At 45.3% G+C, this 27,413-nt stretch overlaps 1 protein-coding gene across 1 annotated transcript in view; it reads left to right on the top strand.

The window, feature by feature from the left end:
* The window catches only part of CLCN6 (chloride voltage-gated channel 6), a 510,100-nt gene that overhangs the window by 404,970 nt on the left and 77,717 nt on the right, over positions 1 to 27,413 (top strand). Inside the window, exons 16-18 of the mRNA XM_069609912.1 lie at positions 18,149 to 18,308; positions 18,453 to 18,559; positions 19,681 to 19,867. Coding sequence (XP_069466013.1) covers positions 18,149 to 18,308; positions 18,453 to 18,559; positions 19,681 to 19,867 — 454 coding nt within the window. The remainder of the gene's footprint in view (positions 1 to 18,148; positions 18,309 to 18,452; positions 18,560 to 19,680; positions 19,868 to 27,413) is intronic.

Raw genomic sequence — 27,413 nt, 5'->3', positions numbered from 1 at the left:
TACAAAAACTCATTGACACCGCGGAGCGGGCGCAGAGTGGCGGTGAGTGGCAGTCTTGCAGCTGCCAGTGTTTCTTCCAGCTCTATTTTTCAAGAGGTGTGTTTCCTGCTACACCCTTCCCTACAAAAACTCATTGACACCGCGGAGCGGGCGCGGAGTGGCGGTGAGTGGCAGTCTTGCAGCTGCCAGTGTTTCTTCCAGCTCTATTTTTCAAGAGGTGTGTTTCCTGCTACACCCTTCCCTACAAAAACTCATTGACACCGCGGAGCGGGCGCGGAGTGGCGGTGAGTGGCAGTCTTGCAGTCATGCCAGGCAAGACGGGCCTGGCTGCCTCATCACCCTCAAAACCACAATGGTTGGACCCAGAAGACTCTTCAGGCCGCCTTCTTAGAAGTAAAATCAAGTCGCTAACCAAAAACGCAACTACATCACCCACACAACATCAACTCCAAACTAGTCCCCCCTTGACTGTAACGGAAACAACAGACGACCGTGACATTCTCACGAGTCCAAGCTTTAATACTAAAACAAAAATGGGAAACAGAATTTGTGTTGCCAACGCTCAATTTCTCCATCATAAAACCATTGAGAAAGGCTCTGCTGCTTGTAGCAGCAAACATTTACCATCCTGCAGCGAAGCCGCCTTACCCGAGGAGGAGCTTGTAGCTCGGGGAGTAGACGCCGCGGGTTCCCCCCAGACCGCTGTGTTGAAGCCGGCCGCTGACAGCCCGCGGCCCGGGCCGGCACTCTCGGGGGTTTTGCTTGGCCCCGAGAGAGAGTCGGCGCCGCCCGCGTCGGCGCCCTCATCGATCGCTGCCTCGTCGAGGACTCGGAGGCCCCCCGGAGGGGGGTCCGCCTTGAGCCCGGAGTCGGAGCCCCCGAGGGCGCTGATAGGGTTGAATGCTCCGATCGTCCCCGCCACTGCAGCCGCGGCTCCGCGGCCCCTCGAAGGGGAGGCGGCGTTGAGCGGGCAGGCAGCGCGGGTCTCGACGGTTATCGAGGTTTACACGGCGGGGTCAGGGGGGGACCCCAATGAAGATGCCCGGCACGCCAACCAGTCGGGAGAAGGAGAGACACAGCCAGTTGGAGCTTCTGAGACCCGCCGCCCATCGGCAATAGGGCAGGAGTGCCCGAGTGGCTTGAGAGTCAAGTACGGCTCATCAATCTTGGTGAAGGAAAGAGAAATGGTCACAGCGCCACCTATAGCTGGTTTTAAGATATCAGCAATGATACATAGGGAAACTCACATCAACTTACCAGCAAATATACCAAATCCAGAAAACATCGCCACGGCTTCAACAAGCTCAATTGTATCCCAAGAAACAAAGTCGCCATCGCAGGAGCTTAATATCACAACAAAAAAAAAAGAGATCACGACCTAGAGACGTCTCTATCAAGAAAAACTCAACCCTAGAATTGTCAAACAACCTAGCGGAACCCACAAGATTGGTTAAACCGCCACCTAAACAAACACACCCTACTAAAGCTCCTCGTGTCGGCTCTAAAACAATAAGAAAGGGCAGTAAAAAACCACAACGCCCTTTTAAGTTACTGTCAGACTTTTTCAATAGACACTCCATAGCCATCCAAGAAAAATGTAAAGAGCTGACCGGCGCAGAAATCCTTGAGGCAGCTGATGCAATTACACCACCTAGTAAGCATCGTAGATTGTTACAAGCAAAACGAAGATCCCCTATCCCCCAAACAAACGATGACACCTGGCCAGCTCCGGACATCGATCCAACAAAATGGCACTTCTCAGGCCAAGTGTCCTCAAAAATACCACAAATTATCCAGGAAGAGTTGGGGACTTCGCAGGTCCGAAACTTGGCACAACTATCTACAACTAATCAAACACCAGTCCCAGAAAGCACTACTTCTGCGGAAACCTTCACCAGTGATCAAGAAGTGCAGAGTCGCACCCAGACTTTCACGCAAGAGCAAGTCGAAGGAGAGAGCTCTGTTCCTCTCCAAACCATCTCGGCACCACCAAAGCAAACTGGTTCCATGATCATAAACCCCACTCAATTTCTGATACAAGACCAACAAACGACCAACAATATACTACATCAACCAAACGACAGCACCGAGCACAAAGATCAGGTTCTGTCGACCTCACCTCAACAACTAAGCGAGCCCTCAAGATTAATCCCACAAACTCAAGACAAAGATGGTGGAAGTCAGTATTCTGTCAAATCTAGAAACAAGTTACAGTTTGAGAAAACTTTAGATTCTTTCTACTCAAACCTAGACAATTATAGTAACCAAAGAAGACATTCTTATGACTTCCCCCCTAGAAGATCATCAAACATCATTGTACCCCCCACACGACCATCAACTCCTGGGACAATTAAATCAGCTGTTCATCGTGACACCAATGCAACTGACCCACATCCAAAAAAGCTTGACACTTGTACTTTAATGTCAGCACTATCGATAGCCCTCAACCCTTTCATTAAACTATACGAAACAATAGCGGACTCGTTGAAAGACCACACAGCGATTCAAACTTCAATGCTGAACAAAATAACTTTTTTAGAGGGCTATATTATGGCACAAGAATCAAAGATCTCCGCATCTACGATCAAACTGAATCAAGATCAGAGTACCGATCCACCTCAAAAAGTGGCTCCAATTGCGTGCTATACCTCCCAGGTCATCTCACAAACAAACTCAGAAAATACCCAAATTTCTTCATTTATCGATCTAACTGTCCCACCCACTTTCTTGACAGAAAAAACCAAGTTGATAAAAAGGGTAGAAAAAACAAATTCTCACCAACAAGGATCAATACCAATAACACCCTTAATCCAACAAGAGAATTCAATAAATTCAAAAGCAATAGACGCTCAAAGAGACCTCTTTATTTCATCAAAAATAAAGGATAAATCAAAGAAAACTGAGGTGATAAGCAGAGTCGAAAAAGAAACACAAAATGTATCTCCTAGAGGAATAGAAGCATTTCTAAATGACGAAGAAATGATGAACATCTCGCAACATATCAGTGACCAATCAACCACTTCGACCCGAAACTCGGAAGAAATTTTCGATCCACCTACAATCCCTACACTGCAGGTAGGAAACTCCAACAAAGAAACAAAGACTAGAGAATCTCCATTTCTAACTCTAGAGGAACGAAGAACGCGACTGGCCACGACCAACCACAAATTTAAAGATCCTGTACTTGAAAAGTCCTTGATAGCCCCTAAAACTAACGATCCAAAACATGAAATTGAAAGACGGGAAAAATCTTTTTCGAGTAAACAGTCGGCAAGACGATCCCACAGATCGCATAACAATTCCCAACGTTCGTGGCCAAAAGCACAACCAAAGAAATTTTCAACAAGAGCCCCCAGCAAGGAAGCCCAGCGACCAATTTACAAATCAAAAATCACAAAACACCACACAAAACCTCTAATACGATGGATATTGAAATTAGAACAGATCCCGGGAAATCACGATGAGGTAACTCTAAATAGAAGATCGGTTATGGATCTATTCAGCTACATTCCGAAACTACGAGTAGTGAAGTCTGATGATCTCCAAATCGTCGACCCGAGCCACCAAGGATCCAGGGCAATTTCACACTTATACATAGCGTCATACGCAACAAAAAATGCCCTGGAATCCGCCCTAGAAGAACTTTTAATAATGGGCTACGACCTCACCGAATCTTCAAGAGAAATTAAAACTTGCAACTACCAAGTTAATAAAGATTACTTGGCATCTACAAAAATAACAGAATATTCCCAGTCTTTACGTCAAAAACACCACCAATCATCAAAAAAAACGACCAACGGCCCAACCTTGGATCAAAATCCTAAACAGTCTGAAAGCACCAATAAACCAAAATCTAAGGAGCCATCTAAAGACCCGGAAAACCTAAACCCAGAGCATAGAGAGCGGGCTGGTAGACTGACGTTCCCAAAAGAAGGTCAAAAACTTCAAAGAACAGTTCAGAATGAACCCCACCCAGTGACAACAAATCCATCTTCAAACCCACCTCTACTTTCTCTCTGGTCATGGTTACCAAAGGCCCTAAAGTTAAACAAACAAAAGTAGCCATTCGAGAACACGATCAACATCAACACAACAGATCGTTTAAACGCAAACGTCCAAAACCAAATAAAATTGTGCTCGTGGAACACCAGAGGTTTCCTTCATTTAACATCAGGACCTTCAAACTTAACAAACTATGATATTGTCTGCTTACAAGAGACATGGCTTATACACTCTCCAGTACTTGATGGCTATGAAACCCACACAGTGTTAGCCAAGAAAGGCTCTTTAGGCCGTCCAACGGCCGGTCTCCTGATAGCAATCCGTAGCGGACGAGGTCTCGTAAATTCGCAAAAGCTAAAAGAAAACCACTTCATGCTGATGGTAAAGTTAAATTGGATTACCAAAAAAAGAGAATCGTCTAAAACCTTGCTAAAGACACTTATAATTGTGACCATCTACTGGAACCCAGCCACTATTGAAAGTTCAAGATTTATTAACACAATAGAACTGGACTGGGTGCAAGTTACACATAAGCCTGACCACGTAATCTTATGTGGGGACCTCAACATAAACAGTCAACCCTTGGCAAATTCAAAGGGACATAGATCGAAAAAATTAGCAGCAGACCAGAGGCCGACAAAATGGCAAAACTTAATGAAGTCTAGATCTTTTGACAACTTAGATCTAACATTTCCCGACTCTAATAGACTTCCAACTTGGGAAAGAGCAAATTCATCCTCCACAATTGACTACATCTTTGTATCTCGTTCTCTACTACCCCACATAATCTCCTTTAAAGTGATTAAAACAAAGGAAAGTGACCATAATCTACTAGAAACAATTTGGTCTACCTCCTCTCCGATTAACCACACCATGACCTCAGATATTGAACTTTCCACGCAAGGAACAAGACTCAGATTAACGGAAAAAGCAATAACTACTATCACAGCGCAATACAAAGACTACAGTAATCAACCCCCTAGGACAGACGTGGACTATTGACCATCTTTAAAGCTCCTCAAAAAAAAAAGAAGACTCCACCACCAGACCGAAACCATACCTATGACACATTAGTCACGGAAAAAAAAAGAGAACTGAGGAGAATAAAAAGACAAGCAAAAGGGTTGGAGCCCTCATCAGCACTCGAGACCATTAAATTGGCCGTTAAAGACTACAAATCATGGTTAAAATGCTACCGCCATAAGTTGTACCAACAAGACGCGGAAAATATTCTCATGGCCATCACCAGAAACAACGCCAGAGACTTTTGGACCTTACTTCATTCAACTGCACCAGGAGATCGACCATGCCAAATAAATGGAATTGGTCAACTGACCTGGGAACACCACTTTCAAACCCTTTTTAAGAGTCCAACTATCAAAACCCCTTTGATGGAACCAAACGAAACCCCCTGGATCAGTGTGGACAACATTGAGGACATCATTGCCTTAATTAAAAAGTTAAAACCATCACGTGCGCCTGGACCGGATGGCATCACGAACCTCGATTTGAAATCCCATCCAGAGACTTGGGCTCCCCTTTTGAGCCAAATATTTAAACGCTGCACAACCACAAAATCAATTCCATCTTCATGGACTTGTGCAAACGTCGTCCCTATCTACAAAAAAGGGGATAGATTAGACCCAGCGAATTATCGCCCTATCGCCCTCCTTGACCCAATAGGCAAAATGTTTGGGTCCTTGCTGCTAAAACATTTCATTACTTGGGCCAAAGACTCCCCGTGCCACGACAAGCTCCAAACTGGCTTTAAAAAGAACCTGGGGACTAACGCCAACATTTTGATATTGAGTGCCCTCAAAAGCAAAATCTGGGAGGGTCGCCCACGTCTATATATCATCTTCGTCGATCTCACACAAGCTTTTGACAAAGTCGATCGAGAAAGACTGTGGAGAAAGCTTACCCTATGGAGATGTCCATTAGACGTACTCAACCCAATTAAAGCCCTCTACTCAAATACTACCATGAGGGTCCGCCTGAACAAGCAAGGCACTCTAACACAAGCAATAACAACAAACAGAGGCGTTAAACAGGGATGTCCACTAGCACCGGCTCTGTTTTTGTCCTATTTAGGCGACTTCCAGGAAACGGAAACAAAGATTAGAGTTTTTCCGCCTAAACTCGGAGGAGAACAAATCAGTCGCCTACTCTACGCCGACGACCTGATTTTGCTGGATAATACCCCCATTGGCCTTCAACGTCAATTAACAAATCTTCAACTCTACATGACGTCAAACAATTTGGAAATAAATGAATCCAAAACAAAAATGATGATAATAGAGAAATTCTCTAAAAAGAAATCGGCACCGAATTTGAAACTTGGCACTACTACCATTGAAAAAGTCACAACTTTTAAATATTTGGGAGTCACCCTAGATAGCTCATACAAAGAAAAAGCAATGCAGGAGTCCCTACGCGCCAAAACTACCAAGCTAGCCACACAAGGAAAGGCGATTGACATTAAATATGGTAGATTCTCAATTAGACCTGTAAGAGATTTCTACAAAATGAAAGTTATCCCATCCTTGACATATGGCGCCGAAGCAATGCCGAACCTTCCCCACGACTTATGGCCAAAATTAGAAGCAAACTTCTGGCGCCCAATTTTGGGCCTGCCGAAAACAACTCCGATATCAGTAATTAGACGAGAACTAACTCTCTCCTCGCTAAAATCAATTGTGGATTGCAATAGCGTCATGCTTTATCGAAAATGTAGACAGAAAGAAACGCTTTACGCATACCAACTGATAAGTGAAGAAATCCGACTGGGTACTTGCCATATGCTCACTCGATGGGAAAGTAAAGTCTTGAACATCCTAGACTCAGTTGCCTGCAACACAGAAGATCTCATCGCCAACCCCGTTCGAGTTGTCAAGAAAATCAAAGAACTTGACTGGATCAACACCAATGACTCTGCCTCAAAATACAAACTTTCCAGTCACCTTCCTCCTTTCTCTAAGAAACTTGACGCTATCCAACCTTTTCTGAAACTATTCCCAAATAGAGCGGCCCGAAATTATTTTTTAAAAATAAGATTGAACCTTCTAGAAACCAATGAAATACTGGCGATTAGACATCAATCCTTATCCAGCTTCTGCCGTCTCTGCAAGTCCACCACGGACAAGGAAACCATACGCCACCTCCTCCTGAACTGTCCGGCGACGATAGAAATTCGTGACAGATACCTGACAGTCATTTTTACAAATTTTACTCTTCAAAGCGAAGAAACGTGCTGGAACAAACTGTTGGACGGAGACAAACAGGCATGGCAGTTGGCAACTATAAACATCATGAAACACATCCTTAACGTGCTTCTTCCAACACAGACTGAATGAAAAGTTCCACCGTTTCTTCCGTTTCTCTCGAACAATTCTTTCCTCTCAACTTTTGTTAAAAAATCTAGAAAGATTATATACAAATAAAAAAAAAAAAAAAAAAAAAGGGGCCTATACTAAAAAACCTATTGCCAATCCTTTCCACTAAGTTACAAAAAGAGTGTGCGATAATGTTCACCAGAAAAAAAAGAAGTGTTCACAAAATGATAATCTGGATGGTATGGCGGGGCCTCCATCCCCACTATTTTAGCACGGGACAGGGCGGGACTCCTGAGCACAGCACACTCCTAGCCCTCTCCAGCACGAGGTTCACAAGTCTATTTCTCGATACCAGAACCTTCAAAGGTCAAGTTTCTTTCCTCAAAGTCTCTTACCTTACAAGGCCTGCTGGATCAAAACAACAAACAAACAAATGGTGGGTGGGGGGGGGTCGAGCTTCTAAATATCCTACAGGGTAGGATGGGGAAACGGAGTTACAAGGAAGGGGGTACCGCGTCTCGCCTGTCGGTCTCACAATTCCTCTCCCGAAGACCCCGTCCAGGTGATCCTCCCCCACTGGTCCACCCACAGGAACTGGATCCAATTGTCATGATCTCTGCTTCCAAAAGGCCAGGACTTACTCAACTCCCTTGGAAGCAGACCCATAACCCAGGTTCCGAGTGCCAGCCAGTCCCAATTGGGACCTTTTGGACCCTGTCCTGGCGCCAGTGGCGCCAGGCTCATAAATATGCCCAGTCCCAGCGCTGCAAGCGCCGGGCTCATAATGCTTGGGTGGACTTACGTGCAGCAGACCATGCTGCTTACTTACCTGCCAGTTGAACCCCTGATCCTCTTCTGTTTGGGACTACTTTTCCTGTTGGGTGGGGCAGGAGCCACTCCCTAGGTTCAGAACACTGGAACTCTTCTAGAAAGCAGGAATTCTTTTCTTACCTACCTAGGCGTGGCTGTGGAAGGAGACACCTAAGCACTACAGGAGGCTATTTAAACCACACCCGATGGATGAATCTTGCTTTGCGTTATTCTGCATCCTCTGCAGCAGAACGCTCATCGTGTCTTCTGCATCTGATCCTGGGCCTAAAGGAAAAAGGCTTACCATCCTGAATCCAGTCTTCAGCAACATCTATAAAGACAAGAAAGAACAGATTAGCACTACGGTCTTCAGTGACAGCGCATCTCTTACCTGGTCCATCGGCTGTCATCAACGCATTCCTGCATCTGAAAGACAAAGGCTTACCTACTCTTCACGCGCTCCGGAGGTCATCGCACTGCATTCCGGCATCTGAAAGACAAAAGCTTACCAACTCTTCGCACGCTCCGGAGGCCTTCGGCGCTGCATCCCGCATCTGTAAGACAAAAGAAGGTGCGTTTAAAGACATTGGGTAACGTTCAATACTCACGTGCCATTACTCCATCCACGCCGAACTCAGTGGGCATTCCGGCATCCTTCAGCAGCTCCGAACTGGTACCTGCAAAATAAAATGACAGTTAGTGCGCATCGTGAAGCAAGCAACAAGCGCTTACTTACGCGCTTCCAGGCGCTTCTATTCAGCATACGGGTCCATCCTCAACTCACTTCAGCCAGTCAACCGCCATCGCCGGAACCCTGCTAAATAAGAGACAGCATTACAAAAGACTTTTAAAGACATTTGAAATATTCGGAACTCACTGTTCGTGAAGTAAACGACGGACAGCAGTCCTCTGAAGTCAAGAGGCCTGCGCTGCCTATCCAGTGAAGAAACTGGTTACAGCACCCTGCCCCGAGGCAGATGGAGAGCTCGGCGTTCACTTACCTAAGGTGAGAGCGTTAACCTTTGGGGTTCTACAGGAGAGGAGAAAAGGAAAGAGATAGGGACACCCCAATAACCCCAGTTCATTAATCCCATATTTTCTATCTGCAGACATCTTACTCTTCGAGTCAGGCATACAGTGCACAGAGGTCCAGCCCAAAGAGCCAACCGGGTGGTGCACATCACTTTTGAAGATACGGTAGTCGCCCAGTCAAGACCGGCGCCTCTGCGAGAATCAGGTGAGCTTTACAGAACGCAAAGCCAACCGCAAAACTCTCGCCCAGGCGCTATGGAAACCTCGGATACCGACCACCTAGCCCAGTTACTTGGGGAACTAAGGGCAGAAGTGCATGCAGCTCGTCAGGAAACGAATGCTCTAAGAAGGGAACTAATTATTTCCAAGGAGCGAACAGACGATCTTGCTAGTCAATTGCTACAGTCACAAGCCGGACAGACCCCGTTACCCGCATTAGGGGCAAATCTTCCTTCAACATCCCCTATGAATCCAGTGCAGATCAACCTACCTGGGAATGTACCTCTGGCTCCGCCCGAACGATTTTTGGTGACCCAAAGAGGTTTGCAGCATTTATCAATCAGTGCCGGTTGCATTTTTTATGCCGGCCAGCAGCCTTTCCAACTGATCAAGCTAAAGTAGCTTTTGTGCTTTCGTACCTTAGTGGCAATGCGGCAGACTGGTCGATCCCTCTAGTTAATCAAGATGATCCGGTTCTCCATGATTTTCAAGCCTTTCAGCTTAGTATGGAAAAACTGTTCGCAAGACATTCAAAGGGGCAGGCCTTGGACAATGAGCTTCTTTCGTTGCAACAGGGTAATCAAGACCTTTTGGCTTATATTGCATCTTTCAACAGACTAATAGTGGAAACTCAATGGCCTGAGGACAAAAGGATTACGCTGTTTTATGGAGGTCTACGTGGAGAGCTCAAAGACGTTTTAGCCCAAGTAGTGAATCCCCCACAAGACTGTTCGGATTATATAGACTTAGTCGTTCAAATAGATCACAGACTGCAGAACAGGAAGGCCGATCGTTCCAAGTTTGATGCTCAAGTATTTTCCAAACCACCAACTCCTTCCAAAGGAGTAGACTCCGGGGAACCCATGCAAATAGGGGGCCTGAAAGGACCACTAACACAAAAGGAGCGGGAAAGGAGAAAACAGTTGCAATTATGCCTCTATTGCGGAAACTCAGGGCACTTTCTTCGAGACTGTCCGGTGAAACCAGCCAAGAAGGCGGTAGGAGCTGCCGTTACCAAGGTCACAAACTCTGAGCAGGGAAACGACCTCGCCCGACAAGAATAGAGGTCCTCTTGCCGAGCGTTAAAACCAGTTCCGTGACCTCGCATTTCGTGATACCTATGGTCCTCATTAGCCCTGATCATCCAGATTGATTACATGCGATTGAAGCTTACTTCGACAGCGGTGCCATCGGCAATTATGTGGATCAGGAAATGGTTTTGAGGATGAATCTAACTCTTTGTCCCAAGGCTGTAAAGGACGTCATTACTACGGTGGATGGTACGGAGATAGCCTCCGGACCAGTAACGCATACCACTCAAGAAGTGACGCTAGTAAGTCAAGATGGACACCATGAGAAGATCGTGTTCGATGTGATCAAGGCCCCTCAGTTCCAGATTATTCTAGGGATACCTTGGTTAGAAAAACACAATCCTCGGATCGATTGGCGAGCAAGAACGGTTCAGTTCCCAGAATGTGTCTCTACTTGTCACCCTCCACCTGGTGTTGCTCTAGCAGCAATTTCTTCGGAGACTCCCCAGTTACCTCCCGAATACCTAGAATTCCAAGATGTTTTCCGGAAGGATCAGGCTAACTCTCTACCTCCTCATAGGTCCTATGACTGCCAGATAGACCTGATACCTGGATCTACTCCTCCGTGTAGCAGAATGTATGCCCTCACCGAGCCTGAGAACCTTCACCTCCGACAATACCTGGATCAATACCTAGCGAATGGGTTTATTCGTCCTTCTAAGTCCCCTGCTTCTTCAGCTTTGTTCTTCGTTCCAAAAAAAGAAGGGGACCTTAGAACTTGTATAGATTACCGCACCCTGAACCAGATCTCCGTTAAGAATAGATATCCGTTACCTTTAATCCCTGAACTCCTGGACCAAGTCAGAAGAGCATGCATATATACAAAGCTGGATCTTAGAGGAGCCTACCACTTGGTACGAGTAAAAGAGGGCGATGAATGGAAGACGGCCTTCCGCACCAAGTATGGGCTATTTGAATATCAGGTCATGCCCTTCGGGCTTTGCAATGCCCCGGCCGCCTTTCAATATTTTATGAACGATGTCCTCAGAGAACTCATAGATGTATGTGTTGTCGTTTACATTGACGACATCCTCGTTTATTCTTCATCGGAATCTGAACATCGGAAACACGTGAAAATGGTCCTCGAGAGGTTGCGTCAACACAGACTTTTCGCTAAGCTGGAAAAATGTGTTTTCAACGTGACGGAAGTTGAATTCTTGGGATTCATATTATCACCTAGCGGAGTGCGTATGGATTCAAGGAAGGTCGATGCAATTCTCAAATGGCCATCACCATCCTCCGTAAAAGGGGTTCAAAGCATGTTAGGCTTCGCCAACTTTTACCGCAGGTTTATCCCCGAATTCTCTCGAATAGCCCAGCCCATCACCGCCTTGTTAAAGAAAAACAAACGTTTTGAATGGTCTACCGAGGCAGAACAAGCTTTCCAGAATTTGAAGACAAAGTTTATCTCTGCACCAATTCTAAAACATCCTCGCCCCAAACTCCCCTACATCGTTGAAACTGATGCTTCGAGCCTTGCCATGGGGGCAGTTCTATCACAGAAGGACCCAGTAACCAATCGGTTACATCCCGTGGCATTCTGGTCTCGCAAATTCTCGCCTCCTGAGATCAATTACACTATTACTGATAAGGAACTTCTGGCTATCAAGTCTGCCTTTAAAGCTTGGCGGCATTATCTTCTGGGGGCCCGACACACCGTTCCTGTGATTACGGATCACCGAAATCTGCAATATCTGAAAACCGCAAAAGCCCAATCCTCTAGACAACTCCGTTGGGCACTATTCTTTGCCGAGTTTGACTTCATAATTACCTATCGACCTGGTACAAAAAACGGTAAAGCTGATGCCCTTTCTCGGATGAGAGTGGAGGAACACTTGACCAACCCTAAACCTGTACCTATCATTCCCGAACAAAGAATTCTGGGTGTAATAACCACACAATCCATAGAGGAAATTAAAGATAAAACCAGGCAACTTATAACTCCAGCAGAAATACAGAATTGGCATCTGCACGGAAAGGACTTTGCAGTAAAGGACAACTTATTGTATTTCCAAGAACGATTATACCTGCCCAGCACAGATTTACAGAAAAAGGTGATCTCTTGTTATCACGAGTCTCTAATGGAAGGACATCCCGGTATGGCCAAAACCTCAGAAAAGATCAAGCGCTACTTCTGGTGGCCGTCTTGGAAAAAAGATATCAGAGACTTTATAATGTCCTGTGGAGTATGCGCCCAAAACAAGAGTCAAAAGGAAAGACCAGCCGGCCTCTTACGCCCTATTGACATCCCACCTCGCCCTTGGCATACGCTTTCTATGGACTTCATCACCGACCTACCTCCATGCTCCGGATACAATACGATCCTGGTAATCGTGGACTTATTCTCCAAGATGGCGCATTTCATTCCACTCAAAGGCTTGCCCACAGCAACAACTCTGGCCCGAGAATTTCTCGAAAACATTGTCCGACTGCACGGTTTTCCTTCAGTGCTAATTTCGGATCGAGGTAGTCAATTCATTTCACATTTTTGGCGAAGTTGTTGTCGGCCGGCTCAAATTGATGTGAGATTATCGACCAGTCACCACCCTCAAACCGACGGACAAACCGAGAGGACCAATCAAACTCTGGAACAGTATTTACGCTGCATGCTGCAACAAACTGAAAAAACTTGGAAAGATATCCTTTGGATAGCCGAATATGCCTACAACAACTCTGTCCACTCAGGAACTGGGAAAACCCCGTTTTTTCTTTTATACGGCTGTCACCCTCGAACCTCAGAGTTGGATCCACCCCAAGATCTTGGAACACCAGCAGTAGACTACCTGCACTCTACAATCACCCAAGCTTTTACGGAAGCCGTTTCTCACCTTCAAAGGGCTAAGGAACAATACAAGAAAGGAGCAGATCAACATCCGAAGGAAGCCCCCCAATATCAAGTAGGAGATCAAGTCTGGTTATCCACCAAATATCTACCTCTAAAAGGACCACGCACATTCAACCCAAGATACCTTGGTCCCTATTCCATCACTACCATAGTAAACCCAGTAGCGGTCAAGTTGGACTTGCCCCCTCACATGAAGATACATCTGGTCTTCCACGTCTCTCTTTTAAAACCTGTGCAACCTCAAACCCGACTAACTAAATCCCCAAAACCTATCCTAGTTGATGGAGAACTCGAGTTTGAAGTCAAAAGCATCCTGGACTCCAAGATCTCCAAATCTAAGCTATTTTACCTAATTGACTGGAAAGGCTACGGCCCTCAAGAAAGATCCTGGGAACCTGCAGAATATGTCCACGCTCCTCGTCTAATCAAAAGATTTCATCAAACAGTTCCCGACAAGCCAAAACCCCTGGGGAAGCCCGGTTTGGGAGGGGCCTTGAGGGGGGGTACTGTCATGATCTCTGCTTCCAAAAGGCCAGGACTTACTCAACTCCCTTGGAAGCAGACCCATAACCCAGGTTCCGAGTGCCAGCCAGTCCCAATTGAGACCTTTTGGACCCTGTCCTGGCGCCAGTGGCGCCAGGCTCATAAATATGCCCAGTCCCAGCGCTGCAAGCGCCGGGCTCATAATGCTTGGGTGGACTTACCTGCAGCAGACCATGCTGCTTACTTACCTGCCAGTTGAACCCCTGATCCTCTTCTGTTTGGGACTACTTTTCCTGTTGGGTGGGGCAGGAGCCACTCCCTAGGTTCAGAACACTGGAACTCTTCTGGAAAGCAGGAACTCTTTTCTTACCTAGGCGTGGCTGTGGAAGGAGACACCTAAGCACTACAGGAGGCTATTTAAACCACACCCGATGGATGAATCTTGCTTTGTGTTATTCTGCATCCTCTGCAGCAGAACGCTCATCGTGTCTTCTGCATCTGATCCTGGGCCTAAAGGTAAAAGGCTTACCATCCTGAATCCAGTCTTCAGCAACATCTATAAAGACAAGAAAGAACAGGTTAGCACTACGGTCTTCAGTGACAGCGCATCTCTTACCTGGTCCATCGGCTGTCATCAACGCCTCGCGCAGCATTCCTGCATCTGAAAGACAAAGGCTTACCTACTCATCACGCGCTCCGGAGGTCATCGCACTGCATTCCGGCATCTGAAAGACAAAAGCTTACCAACTCTTCGCACGCTCCGGAGGCCTTCGGCGCTGCATCCCGCATCTGTAAGACAAAAAAAGGTGCGTTTAAAGACATTGGGTAACGTTCAATACTCACGTGCCATTACTCCATCCACGCCGAACTCAGTGGGCATTCCGGCATCCTTCAGCAGCTCCGAACTGGTACCTGCAAAATAAAAGGACAGTTAGTGCGCATCGTGAAGCAAGCAACAAGCGCTTACTTACGCGCTTCCAGGCGCTTCTATTCAGCATACGGGTCCATCCTCAACTCACTTCAGCCAGTCAACCGCCATCGCCGGAACCCTGCTAAATAAGAGACAGCATTACAAAAGACTTTTAAAGACATTTGAAATATTCGGAACTCACCGTTCGTGAAGTAAACGACCGACAGCAGTCCTCTGAAGTCAAGAGGCCTGCGCTACCTATCCAGTGAAGAAACTGGTTACAGCACCCTGCCCCGAGGCAGATGGAGAGCTCGGCGTTCACTTACCTAAGGTGAGAGCGTTAACCTTTGGGGTTCTACAGGAGAGGAGAAAAGGAAAGAGATAGAGACACCCCAATAACCCCAGTTCATTAATCCCATATTTTCTATCTGCAGACATCTTACTCTTCGAGTCAGGCATATAGTGCACAGAGGTCCAGCCCAAAGAGCCAACCGGGTGGTGCACATCACTTTTGAAGATACGGTAGTCGCCCAGTCAAGACCGGCGCCTCTGCGAGAATCAGGTGAGCGTTACACCAATAGCGATGGCCGTGTCCAGGCCACCTGGATGACAGATCCCCGGGGACTAGCAAGTGAGACACCTTCAGGTTTCTCACAATACCGACAAACTTGTAATGAGGCCCATAGTCTCCAGCACTGATAGTCTTATGGACTAATTAGTTTCCACGTACGAATGAGCAAAACGACCAGGAAGGGAAAGCAGAAGGCTTTACTTACCTTAAAGTCAGGTCAGCAGTCAAAAGGATGTCCCATAGAAGTCTATGGAAGGAAAGCACCAAAAAGAAAGTTTTTCCTAACACCTGCCTGTTAGGCAGAATTGCATGCAATACCCTCTGGGACCACCACATACAATTAGGACTACAGGTATAAGCAAAAACCAACCTTTGGTACACGTCTGTACTACACAGGTTTGTGGTAGCGAGCTGAGCAGCCAGGCTTATCTCAAGAGGGAATGTGAGCAGTACAAGAGATTACACAGAGGTCTTACAATCACAATGGTTCAAGTAGATACTTACACTCAAGGTTTCTTGGTAAAACACTTATTAATTTATTACAATCATTTAGAAAACATTCACTAGAAGAAGGCAACTTAATATTATACACACACACTCCAAAAGCAAACCAATAAGTTTCTGAACAGATTAGGCTCCCCTGAAATTGGAGCAAAATGGCATTTCAGTTACTTTCAATGGGAGCAAAAAGGCACAAGTTAGCAGAATAGATCACAAATACTTTCTTAGGCAGTGCAAATAGTTAAGGTTTACTAGAGGACTCGATTCAGTTCAATAGGCATAGGCCAAAGTCAATGGACTAGTGTCTTTGATAGGAAAGAGCAGTTCTTGAAGTAAACGGTAAAGGCTTTGCCAAAGTTCTCAAAAGTAGTTTGTACGAAAAAAAAAAAGAATCATATGTTGGGTCACAAGCTGATTAGGCCTGCAAGTTGGGAACGTTCCACAAACTTGCACCGCAAGAGAAGCGTTCTCTCAATCGGGTTGGCAAAGTACCTTAGTATGAAGCAAAAGATGCAGCTGAAGATGTTTGTTCCTGGCAGTCCCTGCAGATCTCGCTGTTCCTGAGCCTCAGTCGTGGGGACAAGAGGGAGGACATCGGGGGACTCCTGCAATGCGCGGGATCGTCGGAAAACACTGACAAAATGGAGTCACTTCAGTTTGAGTAGCTGTTCATCAAGTACACAAGCTGGTGTCCTTCCCCTTGGTTAATCCTAACCGGCTTCTAGAATGGTAGCCAGGTGGCCTACGAGTTGATTGGTCCCACCAACTCAGAGGGAGAAGTCGTCCTTGAAGGGGCTTCTCTGTCGAGATGAACTTGGTCATTCAGACCGCAGCAGGGCTTCACCGGGCAAACCATTGGTCCAGGAATTGCAGCAGCCGTCCTCTTCCAGCTTTTCTTCGGTTCTTTCGTTCCAGTGGTCGACTCTGCTTTCCAGTCCAGGAGTCTTGCCTTTTAAACAGTTTTCTCCCATTCACTCCAGCCTAACTGCCACTCACCCAGCAGGGTGGCTGTCCTTGCCAGACAGTCAGCCAATCACGCCAGAGTGCATTTGGGTCTCCCAGGAGACTAAGCACAGGGAGTTTCGGGCACCTCCCTCACTTCCTGCCCAGACGCTAGAGGCGGTCTTCAGTCCTGAAGCCCGCCAAAGGCATGGAAACAAAGGGACCAAACCTGGTTTGGCGCGCAGAGACAAACTCTAGAAGGACCTTTCCAAAAGGAAATGGCGCAAAAAGAAGACCGGGACCTGTTTAAACAAAAAAAGGGGCTTAAGGCGCCATCTTGAAAAACATGGCTCCCGTGATTTTTAGCTACCGGTGTTCGTGGTCAGGAAAAATCATGGTAGTTTTTTCTAAAACCTCTGCCACCAGCCATTTCGATAGAAAAGGGTAGCATTTGACTGCTACATGAGTTTCTAGAAACAGGGGATACTAGGTAACCTCTATAGGAAGATAGTGTGTCCTGGGTCTAGGAATTTAAAAAGACTAGTAAAGTCAATTTAACCTTACATTCTCTGAGAAACAGTAGTTTATCCCAGAGAAGGTATTTAAACCTTTGGGAAGTCTAAAAAGACATCCCTGTCACTGCACTGTAACACACATGAAAAGATGCCTATGGAGTTATCTTAAAACTCCATAATCTAAGAACACAAGAGTAAAACATACATCAAAATACATTAGAGTGGGGAAGAACAAGGCTCACACTCTTTCCAGGAAAAAAAATCAAGTCCTCAAAAATCCAGCAAAGTTGCTGGGGGTCTCTAAGGTGAAGGGAATTAGCACATTTTTGAGAATTCTCCCTAACACTGCCCATAGCATAGCCTATGGGTATGGATGAAGGGTCACTACAGACTACTAGTACAGGAATCACTCTGGTGGATAACTTGTCCTCCTAACATATGTGTCTAGTCACGCACAATAAATATAACATAATACAAAGATACTTCGATTTGCAAATAGGTTTGTGGAAGCAGAGTACAGTACGTTTGTTGCAGCTAAGCGCTGTTCAGGGACATGTGCAACCCTTGGACACAGACATAAGATTCTCCATGAATTTGTTTTAGCTGTGATCACTTTCCATCATGGCTATGCAAGGTGTACCTCTTTGATCCTTTTACATTGAATCGTTTAATGTCCCCGGACTGACATGTTCAAGTCCTACTGTCTGTAAATGCAAATTTTAGTCTCTCAGCCTATCATTCTAATGGCCTCTCTTTGATGCATGCTTCTTAATTGTGTGCACTCCATTCTGGGCCATGTCTGGCTCACTTGCTCTTTTGTCTTTCCTTCTGTTGCATGCTTTCTAAGAGCTGTTCTGTCACTTTGTTTTCTTCTAACCTGCCCTCTTTCCACCAGTTACATTGGGCTGGATCACATTTATTCCGGGACCTTTGCCTTGATTGGAGCAGCTGCGTTTCTTGGTGGTGTGGTCCGCATGACGATTAGCCTGACCATCATTCTCATCGAATCCACCAATGAGATAACCTATGGGCTGCCCATCATGCTCACTCTGATGGTGAGTAATGTTTGATTCTGGTTTTGCTGCATTTGAATCAGGGCTTGAAAGGTGCTAAGAGTAGTAAGATGTCTGCCTCCATATTTCTAGTTTGATGAAACAAGCAATGCCCAGAACTTTGACTTACTCTTTATTCTTCAACAGGTAGCAAAATGGACGGGTGATTTATTTAACAAGGGCATTTACGATATCTATGTTGGACTGCGTGGTGTGCCCCTGCTGGAGTGGGAAACTCAGGTGGAAGTGGACAAGTGAGACTAATAATTTAACATTGCAGTGTTGGGAAGAGAATGAACCCCACATGGGAGGCTCAATCCTCTCTACTTGTTCCCAGTACATCCTAGGAGGCTTCTCCAAGAATACTAACCTATTTACTCCTGACCCATCCTTCTCAGTATTTTATTTGTATGTGCTCTATGGTTGTGCCTGCAAAATGCAATTGTACTCCTGCAATCCAGTTTGCCTAGCCGGTCTCTTCAGAAATAATTGCTTTATGCCTATGCGCCTACCCCCAGTTCATCCTGCCTTGATTCTCTAGGGCCCTCCTTGCTGTTGCTACTCATGTGATTATGCTCAGTACCTTTCTAGTCTGTATCCTTTCCAGTTCACACGTTTTGCCTTCTCATATACTTTAATTACCCATATTATCGTGGCTGGAGCTTTCTTTTTTTGTGCCTATTGCCCTCCAACCGTTTCGGCACCCAGTTCACCATTTCTGTAATAATGGTTAGTGCTTTGCATGTATCCCTGCTCTCAGCCACCTTGCATGCTTCTGCTCAGTTTCGCACTTCTGCTTCCATTTGCTGATGCCGGAGTCTTGTGTGGTCGGTTTCTCCATTTGTGCTTCACGCCATCTCATTTGCTCTCCACAAAGCTGTTGCTTTTCATCTCCTTAGTTGTGCCAGCAGCTCCAGCACCACTGTGTTGCTTCTCCTCAGTAGTGCCGTCTATCTGCCCATGTGTTATCCCTCCGCTGTCCATTCTGGTCAGTTTCTGATCTTGCTGCCCAACCATTTATGGCTGGCCCCGTTCATCCATGCCCATCACCCCAAGCATGTCAGTCCTGCTGCTCCAAACTCCACCTTTCTATCCCAGTTTCTCCTGGTCCCATTTCCCCCATTTATGCCTGCTGCCTTAAAATGCCCTTGTTCATCACGATCTTTTTCAACCCCTTAATACATGTTGACTGCTTTTCTAATCCTGTTCCCAAATCTTTCCTGATCTGTTCCCTAGTTTTCTGTTTCCCATTTCTTGTTGCTATCTTGATCCCTTGTGGTGGCAGCCTGTTTATTCTTGGCAGGGTTCTACCTTGGTTCTCTTGCATAGCCAAATTGCTCATTACATTTAGCCTTTGATTTTCGTTGTTTGACAGGCTCCGAGCCAGTGATATCATGGAACCTAATCTTACCTACATCTACCCACATACGCGCATCCAATCGTTGGTCAGCATTCTGCGTACTACAGCTCATCATGCCTTCCCTGTAGTGACAGAGAACCGGCCAAACGAAAAGGAGTACATGAAGGGAAATCAACTAATCAGCAACAATATTAAATATAAGGTGAGGTTTGGGAAGAATCGTCCGTTTTCAGATTTACAGCTAGGGCAAAACAAATTCTGGCAGAGCCTCCGGCTGAAGACACCAAGTGCATGTGTGTTGTCAAAAGTAGTTAACAGTTTGGCTCTGTATTTACTTTTGTTTAAAAGTGCAAATGTAATCAAATGTTTGTCGGATCAAATACTTAATATTCTGAATCGTTATACACATGCTGTAGAGTTCTTCAAGTTGGCATAGGTGCTTCTTTGGTGATGCAGATGTCCACCTTCATTAGGGTGGATGGTGATAGGGATGGGCATAGTGGTCCTATATACAAGGGCTTCATCTTGGGTGCAGTCGATGCATGTTGGGACCGTTTTAGGAAGGACGCATCTTCTGTGTGGCGGGTGGAGGGGAGAAATAGTCAGAAATGGCTTTTCTGCACTGCGATAAATGGGAATGCAGTCCTTTTCACAATGGGCTTCTTTTCGTATGCGGCTTTGCAGGAGGGTGGTGGGTGAGAAGGTGTAGGAATCTTGGATATGGAGGATGGTAATCAGTCCTTCAGGTGGGACTCTGGTGTGGCAAATGCTGCTGCTTCTTCTAGAGCACTGTGCCTAGTTTGTTAAGGATAATGAGGGAGTCCTCATCTGAGGTTGAACCTTTTCTTTGGCAGATAGGGAGGGGCAAAAACTGTGTGTGGCAAATGGAGTACTCTTTAGGAGGCGTGCATTTTTGGTCTGCCAAATGTAGGACCTCTTCAGTAGGGCTGCAACTTGGGCATGCAGACTGGTTTCCCTATTATAAAGCAGTGTTTTGGGTGTTTGTTTCTATTAAAATTTGATTCTAGGCATTCAATTAAGTGTGGCCATGGGCTGAAGGGCCTACAAAGCACTGTAAAATACAAATCTCAAAGTACAATAATAAACCAGATAAAACCCTTAAATAATCAGTGTGCTGATTGCAAACATCACTCTTGACACAATACATGTATAAAACAATAATACTATTGTTTTTCACAACGTTTTTTTTCTTTTTTTTTTCTTAAGATGTGGAAATGTTCTGATGTGTGTGAAAGAGGTAAATGCAAAGTTTTGTAAAAATAAGTTTCGCAAGAAACTATGCAAAAAGAAAAAGGAAAAAAAAGGACACCATCATATGCCCAATAGGATCTATTTAGTTAATAAATGCATTTTCAATTCTTTACAGAAAGCAGAGAGGTTGGCTAACCGTAAAGAATTCGACAAAGGTTGCAGACCCCAGATAAAGAGCCACCGCCTCTCTGTAGTTTAACTGTCATTTACAAAGTTTGCTGTTCAAACACATCCTTTTACCCAAAGCAGCTAATTTAAATCGGATCCTTGATTCGAAGGAGAGAAATTGTAAAGAGGAAAGGCAGAGATATTACCTAGTGTTCAAACTTAACTATCAGCAGGTGATTGGAATGCTGACCTTAAAGGCTGGACTTTTTGAGACGCCCATCAAAATGCATAGGCACTGTTAATGTGTGATAAAAAATAATGCTTACATTTCTTACCTTAAAAATGGTGTTCACTCAGACTGACAAAAAAAACAAACTTTCTTGACAACAGCTTTTCTGACATGACTAAAGAAATAGGGTAAGGCGAAGGGCAGTAAAAAAGGTTTAATAATACTAATATGGGGCAAAGTGCAGAGAAGTACCCAGGAAAGTTTGGGATAAGGAACATTGGGGGCATTGGGCAAGGGGCTCCCCCACTTTAGATCTAAATAGGAAAAAAATAGTTGTCAAGAAAATAAAATGTTCTGCAAATCGTCAAAAAAAACAAGTGGTCTTTTTGACACAGAACCAAAAAGATCTATTGCTAGGTAGGGTGTTATCAGCATAAGTAAAATTGTGATTTTTGCTTTTTCTCTGCATCTTTCAATGACCGCTTTTCCAGTGCCTCACTGGTGATATAACTCAATTGTTGTATCCCTGGATGTTCCCAACAGTTGCAGGTCTGGCAACCCAAAAAGTTCCCTGTTTCTCTGTGCAGGTTGTTCTACTCGACTCTTGGTATTAACTCACTGGCTGTTGCCAAATTCTTTGTGGTGTTAGATGGTTACATGGTGCTAAAGCCATTTTGTTTTCAGGGAACAAAGGCTGTTTCCTTGCATGGCCACGTAAAAATGTCAACAAGGATTTGAAGTACAATGAGACTCTACACAAGGCTGAGCTTTCCTGGTACGTGGGTCCCGTGCCTGCTGGGCCTAGAGACCCAAGCTACTCCCCACAGATGAGGCTCAACAAGGCTGAAACATGTCTGGGGATGCCTGTGGTCTTGTGCAGTAGGGATGTGATCAAGCAGTTTGTTTTGGACTTCCCCTTTTGGGGTGGGACCAAGCCTGATTTGCATATGGTCTTTCCCCTTTTGTAATGGCTTCGCAGGCAAAGAGCGATGGTCTGGAGAGTTGCCCAGAGCAATGCCAGAGGTTCAGATTAATTCTAAACCTTCCAGCCATCACCGCTTTAGTTTTGCTGTGTTTTCCTGGTAAGCGTGAAAACAAGTGTATGCCATATATGAGCATGTCCGCCAGACACTTCAGGTTGGGGGCTCAGGACAGCAGTGACCAGATATGGCACGATGGACAAATGGGTCTCTGGCATTCTCTGCAGATTTCATATCATACGTTGTGGTAGGGAAGGTTTGAATGTGGAGACCACCTGTGGCTGCCAAATGTTTGAATGGCATAGTGTCCGATTGGAGGCTGGATGAGCATCCAGCTCCGGAGATCTTTATAAGAATATGGAAAATGAGTCAAGAGTATAGCTCAGAAGCAGGTAGGTGGGCTTTCAATTTGCTTTTGAATACATCTATGTGGTCCGTATTTAGAATTGCAGATGGGAGGTAGTTCTAAGTAAGCAGAGCAAGAAGAGTGAAAGAGCGGAATCGAGCGGTAGCACAGGGTGGGCAAGGTGACACAAGGGTGGTGGAAGTGGCAAAGCAAAAGCTGCAAGAAGATTTGTAGGGGTTGATAGACATGTTGGTGCCTTACCATGGATGGATTTATGCACTAGTAGGAGAAATTTGAATTTGGCCCTGTTTTACATAGTTAGCTAGCCAGCCTGCTGGCGATAGGAGTGAAGTCGTGGGCGTTCAAAAGGAGTCCTGATAGCAAAGTTAATTATCTTGTCAAGGGGATAGAATGCATACTTTCGAAGACCAAAGAGGATACTGGTACTGTAGTCCATTTTAGAGAAGACATGAGTGGTTAGGAGATGTTTGGCAGATTTGAAAGGAAGGCAGTGCCCGATTTTTCTGCTATTTAGGAGGTTGAGGCGATCAACCATTGGTGTTTTAAAGAGGCTGGTAGAGAATGTGTGTGAATTGTTGTAGATGACACCAAGGTATTTAGCTGAAGAAGAGTAGGGAAGAGTGTCCAATGGGAACCGAATAGGCAGGGGAAGAAAAGAGAGAGGATTTGGCAGGAAAGAAAAGCACCTCAGTTTTGGAGTAGTTCATAAGAAAGCATGAGGCCATGCAGTATTTAATAGCAGAGAGACAGTCCGAGATTTTGGTAGATGGGTCAGTGGAGAATTCAGGAAACGAGAAAAAGATTTGTGTGTCATCTGCGAAGAGTTAGTGCGAGAACCCAAAGAAGGCGATAACTGCCCCAGAGCAGAAGTGTACCATGTGAACAGGAGGAGACCCAAGAGAGAGCCTTGTGGAGCACCAACAGTAAGATGAGTAAGTTGAGTGGTGTTTTGCCAGGAAACAAAGAATTCAAAATGTGCCAGGTAGGACTCAATCCAGGAAAGTGCTTGATTGCTAATCTCAAGCAGAGAGAGATTATTTAGGAGATAGGCAGCAGATACATCAAGGAGGATTAGGATAGCGGGTAGGTTGGACTGTTTAGTGGAGGCAGTAAAGTTGGAGACATTCATGAGAGACGTTTCAGGAGTAAGACGAGGGTGCAGAGAGATTCCCTGATTGTGGAGATTTCGGAAGCAAAGTATTCAACAAGGTCACTAGCTAAACGAGTACAGTTAATAGTTGTTGGTTTTACTAGGAGTAAAGAGTGAGTTTAGATTGCCTTGGGGTTGGCATCGCATGTCAGTATATACTCGGTATACTCTATGGCTATTCTGTTATTATGTGTTCTTGTGTGCAAACCTGTACATTTTCCCCACCTTGCTCCCCTCCTGAGAGTAAAGCATTGACTGCTCTGCTGCTGCTCTTTATCCCTTAGAGAGTCTGGCAACTGTTAGAGAATTTCATTTTGGGGTTCTTGCTCCCTAACCTTCTGGGTCCCTTACCTTTTTGATGGATTCCATGGCTTTCCGACTTTTCTTTTTTGACTAGAGGACCTTCTGTCCCTAAAACAATTTTTCCATCGTGTTGCTCATAGCAACCTGTGTGCCTACCAGGGCAGGTATGATTTATAAGCCCCTCATGTTGGTTCCAGCTTGATTCGATCAAATGGAAAGTATGTTGTGGAGTATGCTGGTTGGAAGCTGTGATTTAGTTTTTGCTACACCAGGTTTGTTGCCACTTTTACTGCATTAGTAGCCAACTGCACCTATATGGTAGCCACTGTGATACTAATGTATTTATTGAGCCCTGCTCCCACCCTTTTTATTTTTGGCCATTCCTTAGTCTGTGTGCACCATGAAGAATCGCTGTTTTGCGAACGTCGGCTCAACCTGAGCCAACAATGCTACCCTGGGTTATTGTTTAAATTGGCGACAACCAGTTTAAAGTCCACCAGACTTCACAAAGTACATCCTGTGTAGAAGTACCTAGGCGTTTGGTGGGTTTAAGGGCCAGCCTCATTGGCTGGCTGCCAAAACATTTGTGCACTGCCTGGAGTGTGGTAGGTGGGCTACTTTAAGCCAGCCCCTAAGTGAATGCATTTTATAAAGTGTTCCTCCTCCCACAGATTTTTCCTCTTGGATGGTGCCAGCTGCTTTCTGAAACTTTATCAGCCACTCGGGGGGGGGGGGGGGAGCCATGCGGCTCTTGCTCTGCACTGCCTGACTCCAATGTATGCGAATGAAACCAGGCGTGATGTTGGGAGCAGTTTACATTGGCGCCCACGACCGCAGTTCCTTTTTTCCACTCACTCATTACACTACTCGGGAACACCACTAGCATTTCTCTTTAAATACTGCATCATGATGAATCCCAAGGTAGGCATTGTGCTTTCTAGAGAATGCTGGAGCCAATTATCCACCACCAACTCCCTTATGATTTACCATTGCTACCTGATGGAGGATCACAATACAGAAGGCTGTGGTTTGTGCCACTACATGCATGGAAAGGCCCTCCAGGAGTGTGACGCTGGATCGTGCACCTTTCTGTACGAGGGCGGAAAGTGCACCCCCTCCAAGTCTCCTGCTTTCAAGCTCCCTCCCAGGAAGGCTGCCCGACAGAGGAGATGGGGGTTGAGCAGTGTTGCTTTGGGGGTACCGATTACATCTCATTCTTCATCCTCATTCTCCCAAAAAAATGGTCATTACTCTCCTTCCCAGGATGAAGAATATTCTACAGTTTCACCACCATTGATGTTACCATACCCCTCTCCACTTGCTAAACTGGAGTATTTGGAAGATTTCTGGTAAACCGATTATTGACATCTTTGCCAAGAACCCGGTGTCAGATGTGAGGGGTCAGGAATGCAAGGATGACAACTTGATAAGATTTTTCACAAGAAGCCAATTTATTAACTCAAAAGGTGCGATAAACACCTCGCTTTTCCTAACCGAACGTGGGTTTCCCTACCTATGAAACTAAGACTAAAGGAAAACGCTCTTAACATAAAAAGGTATCTGTCTCTCCTACTCATACATACAACAAAAACATTTCAAGTGTTTATAAGGCTGTTCAGATTCAACAAAATAGAACCAACTATTCTTGTAACCATGGTCAGATCCCCTTGCCCCAGATCACAATAGAATTTCTAAATAAAAGATCCAGTGAATAAAGTTCACTACAGTAATCAGGCTCTACTTCGAAAGGTAAGACACAAAGGTTTCTTCCAATAGCTAAGTTCTGTTTCCAGTATTTAGTTCCTTTACTTCTGTGGGGTTTGACTTGGCGTCGTGATTGTCTTATAATCAAACAAAATTCAATACTCTTCAACATAAAGTTCCTGCAGGTTTTCTTTTATCAATCCAAAGGTCTTTGTCTTCACTCTTCCAATGAATAATTCAATATAATTTCTCTTTTCTTGAGAAAGACAACTACTACACACTTCTTCTTTATATATAACAATGTTTTTTTTACCACAGATCTTCACAGACCTTGCCACTTTCTTTCCACCAAAACCTTTCAACAAAATGCAATACTGAACAATCCCTTTCCTGGTGTACTCTCCCGCCAAGATGAAACTCGTAACACTACTACAAGTAGTCTGCGGTTTGGTTTACTTCAAAATTTCAGTAAAGTCTTTGACTTTCAATAACAGTAACATTCAGAACTTCTTCCATAAGGATACAACACCCATTGATGCTATTTGTTCTACTGATTCATTGGCCACATGCAATGCAGATTGCGTTCCTCTCCCCCTTGCTACTCTCCACAAGGAGGGCCACTTTCCTGCCACCTTTGAGTTTCCACTATCACACCAGGTGTTTGTTGGAAATGTCTTTTATTCAGGTGTTTCTCTTCAAGAAAGCTGCTTTCCCTTTTTCTTCCAATAAACATTTTTTTGCTTAGGCAATGCTTGTTGTTATTTGTCATATATTGCTTCTTCTTTACTTTGGCAATGCTGGGTATAGTTTTGGTATAGATTTGGTTTACTATTGCACCCTCTTTACTTTGCCAATGGTAACATAGCTTTCACTACTGACCCCTCGTTCCTTGGGCAGTGGGTAGTCAAAGCCTTTCTTAAATATCACTCCCTCTTTACTTGGGTATTGATGGTTATAAACTTTCTCTTCTTGTTTCCTCTTCCCATGAATTTTGGGCCGAAAACACTTTCTTTCATTAGTTCGATATTCAAATAGTCTATAAGCAGTCAGCGGTACACTACGGAGCGCCCCCAGTGTCATCTGTCAGAGACCAACTCAACGGTCTCTCCCAGCACGTCCGCGTGTCCCTCTGCCACTTTTTCTCTGTTTGTTGGATGTGGTTGCAGTGCCGTGACTTGTGCCTTCCCAAACAAGAGCCTACATTGCTCCTTTCGCTCCCTGGTGCTTGCCAGCCACCACGGCCGGGCACACGGCGTGGAGAGCGCGTCTCTCCTACCGGGTAATCTGCAACAGCAGGGCTTCCCGCTGAGCAAACTCTGCAATTCGGGCTCTGCCTTCTCACGACCCTCTCAGTTGCATCAACCGCTACAGATAGTGGTCCCGCGTCCTTGACTCTCTGCCCCTGCTGCTTACATGGCCGCTGATAGCTTCTTCTGCTACTACCACTGTTACTCCTCCTGATCTGCACCTGAGTGGGATTTAAATAGTCAAAATTCCCTCTCAGGTGTAGGTTGCCAGGAACACTAGACTGCTTACTTCAGTTATGTGCCTCTGAGCCCCTCTTCCTTGTCCCAGTACCTATGGCATTATGGGACTTGGCGTCCCCAATGGGTTTCTTCTTCTTTTCTTCACATA

The sequence above is a fragment of the Ambystoma mexicanum genome, chromosome 8, assembly GCF_040938575.1.
Source record: "Ambystoma mexicanum isolate Mex_15411 chromosome 8, UKY_AmexF1_1, whole genome shotgun sequence".
In the NCBI taxonomy this organism is placed as follows: domain Eukaryota; kingdom Metazoa; phylum Chordata; class Amphibia; order Caudata; family Ambystomatidae; genus Ambystoma; species Ambystoma mexicanum.
Note: the sequence above shows the minus strand (reverse complement) of the source record. Positions and strands in the feature narration are given on the sequence as shown.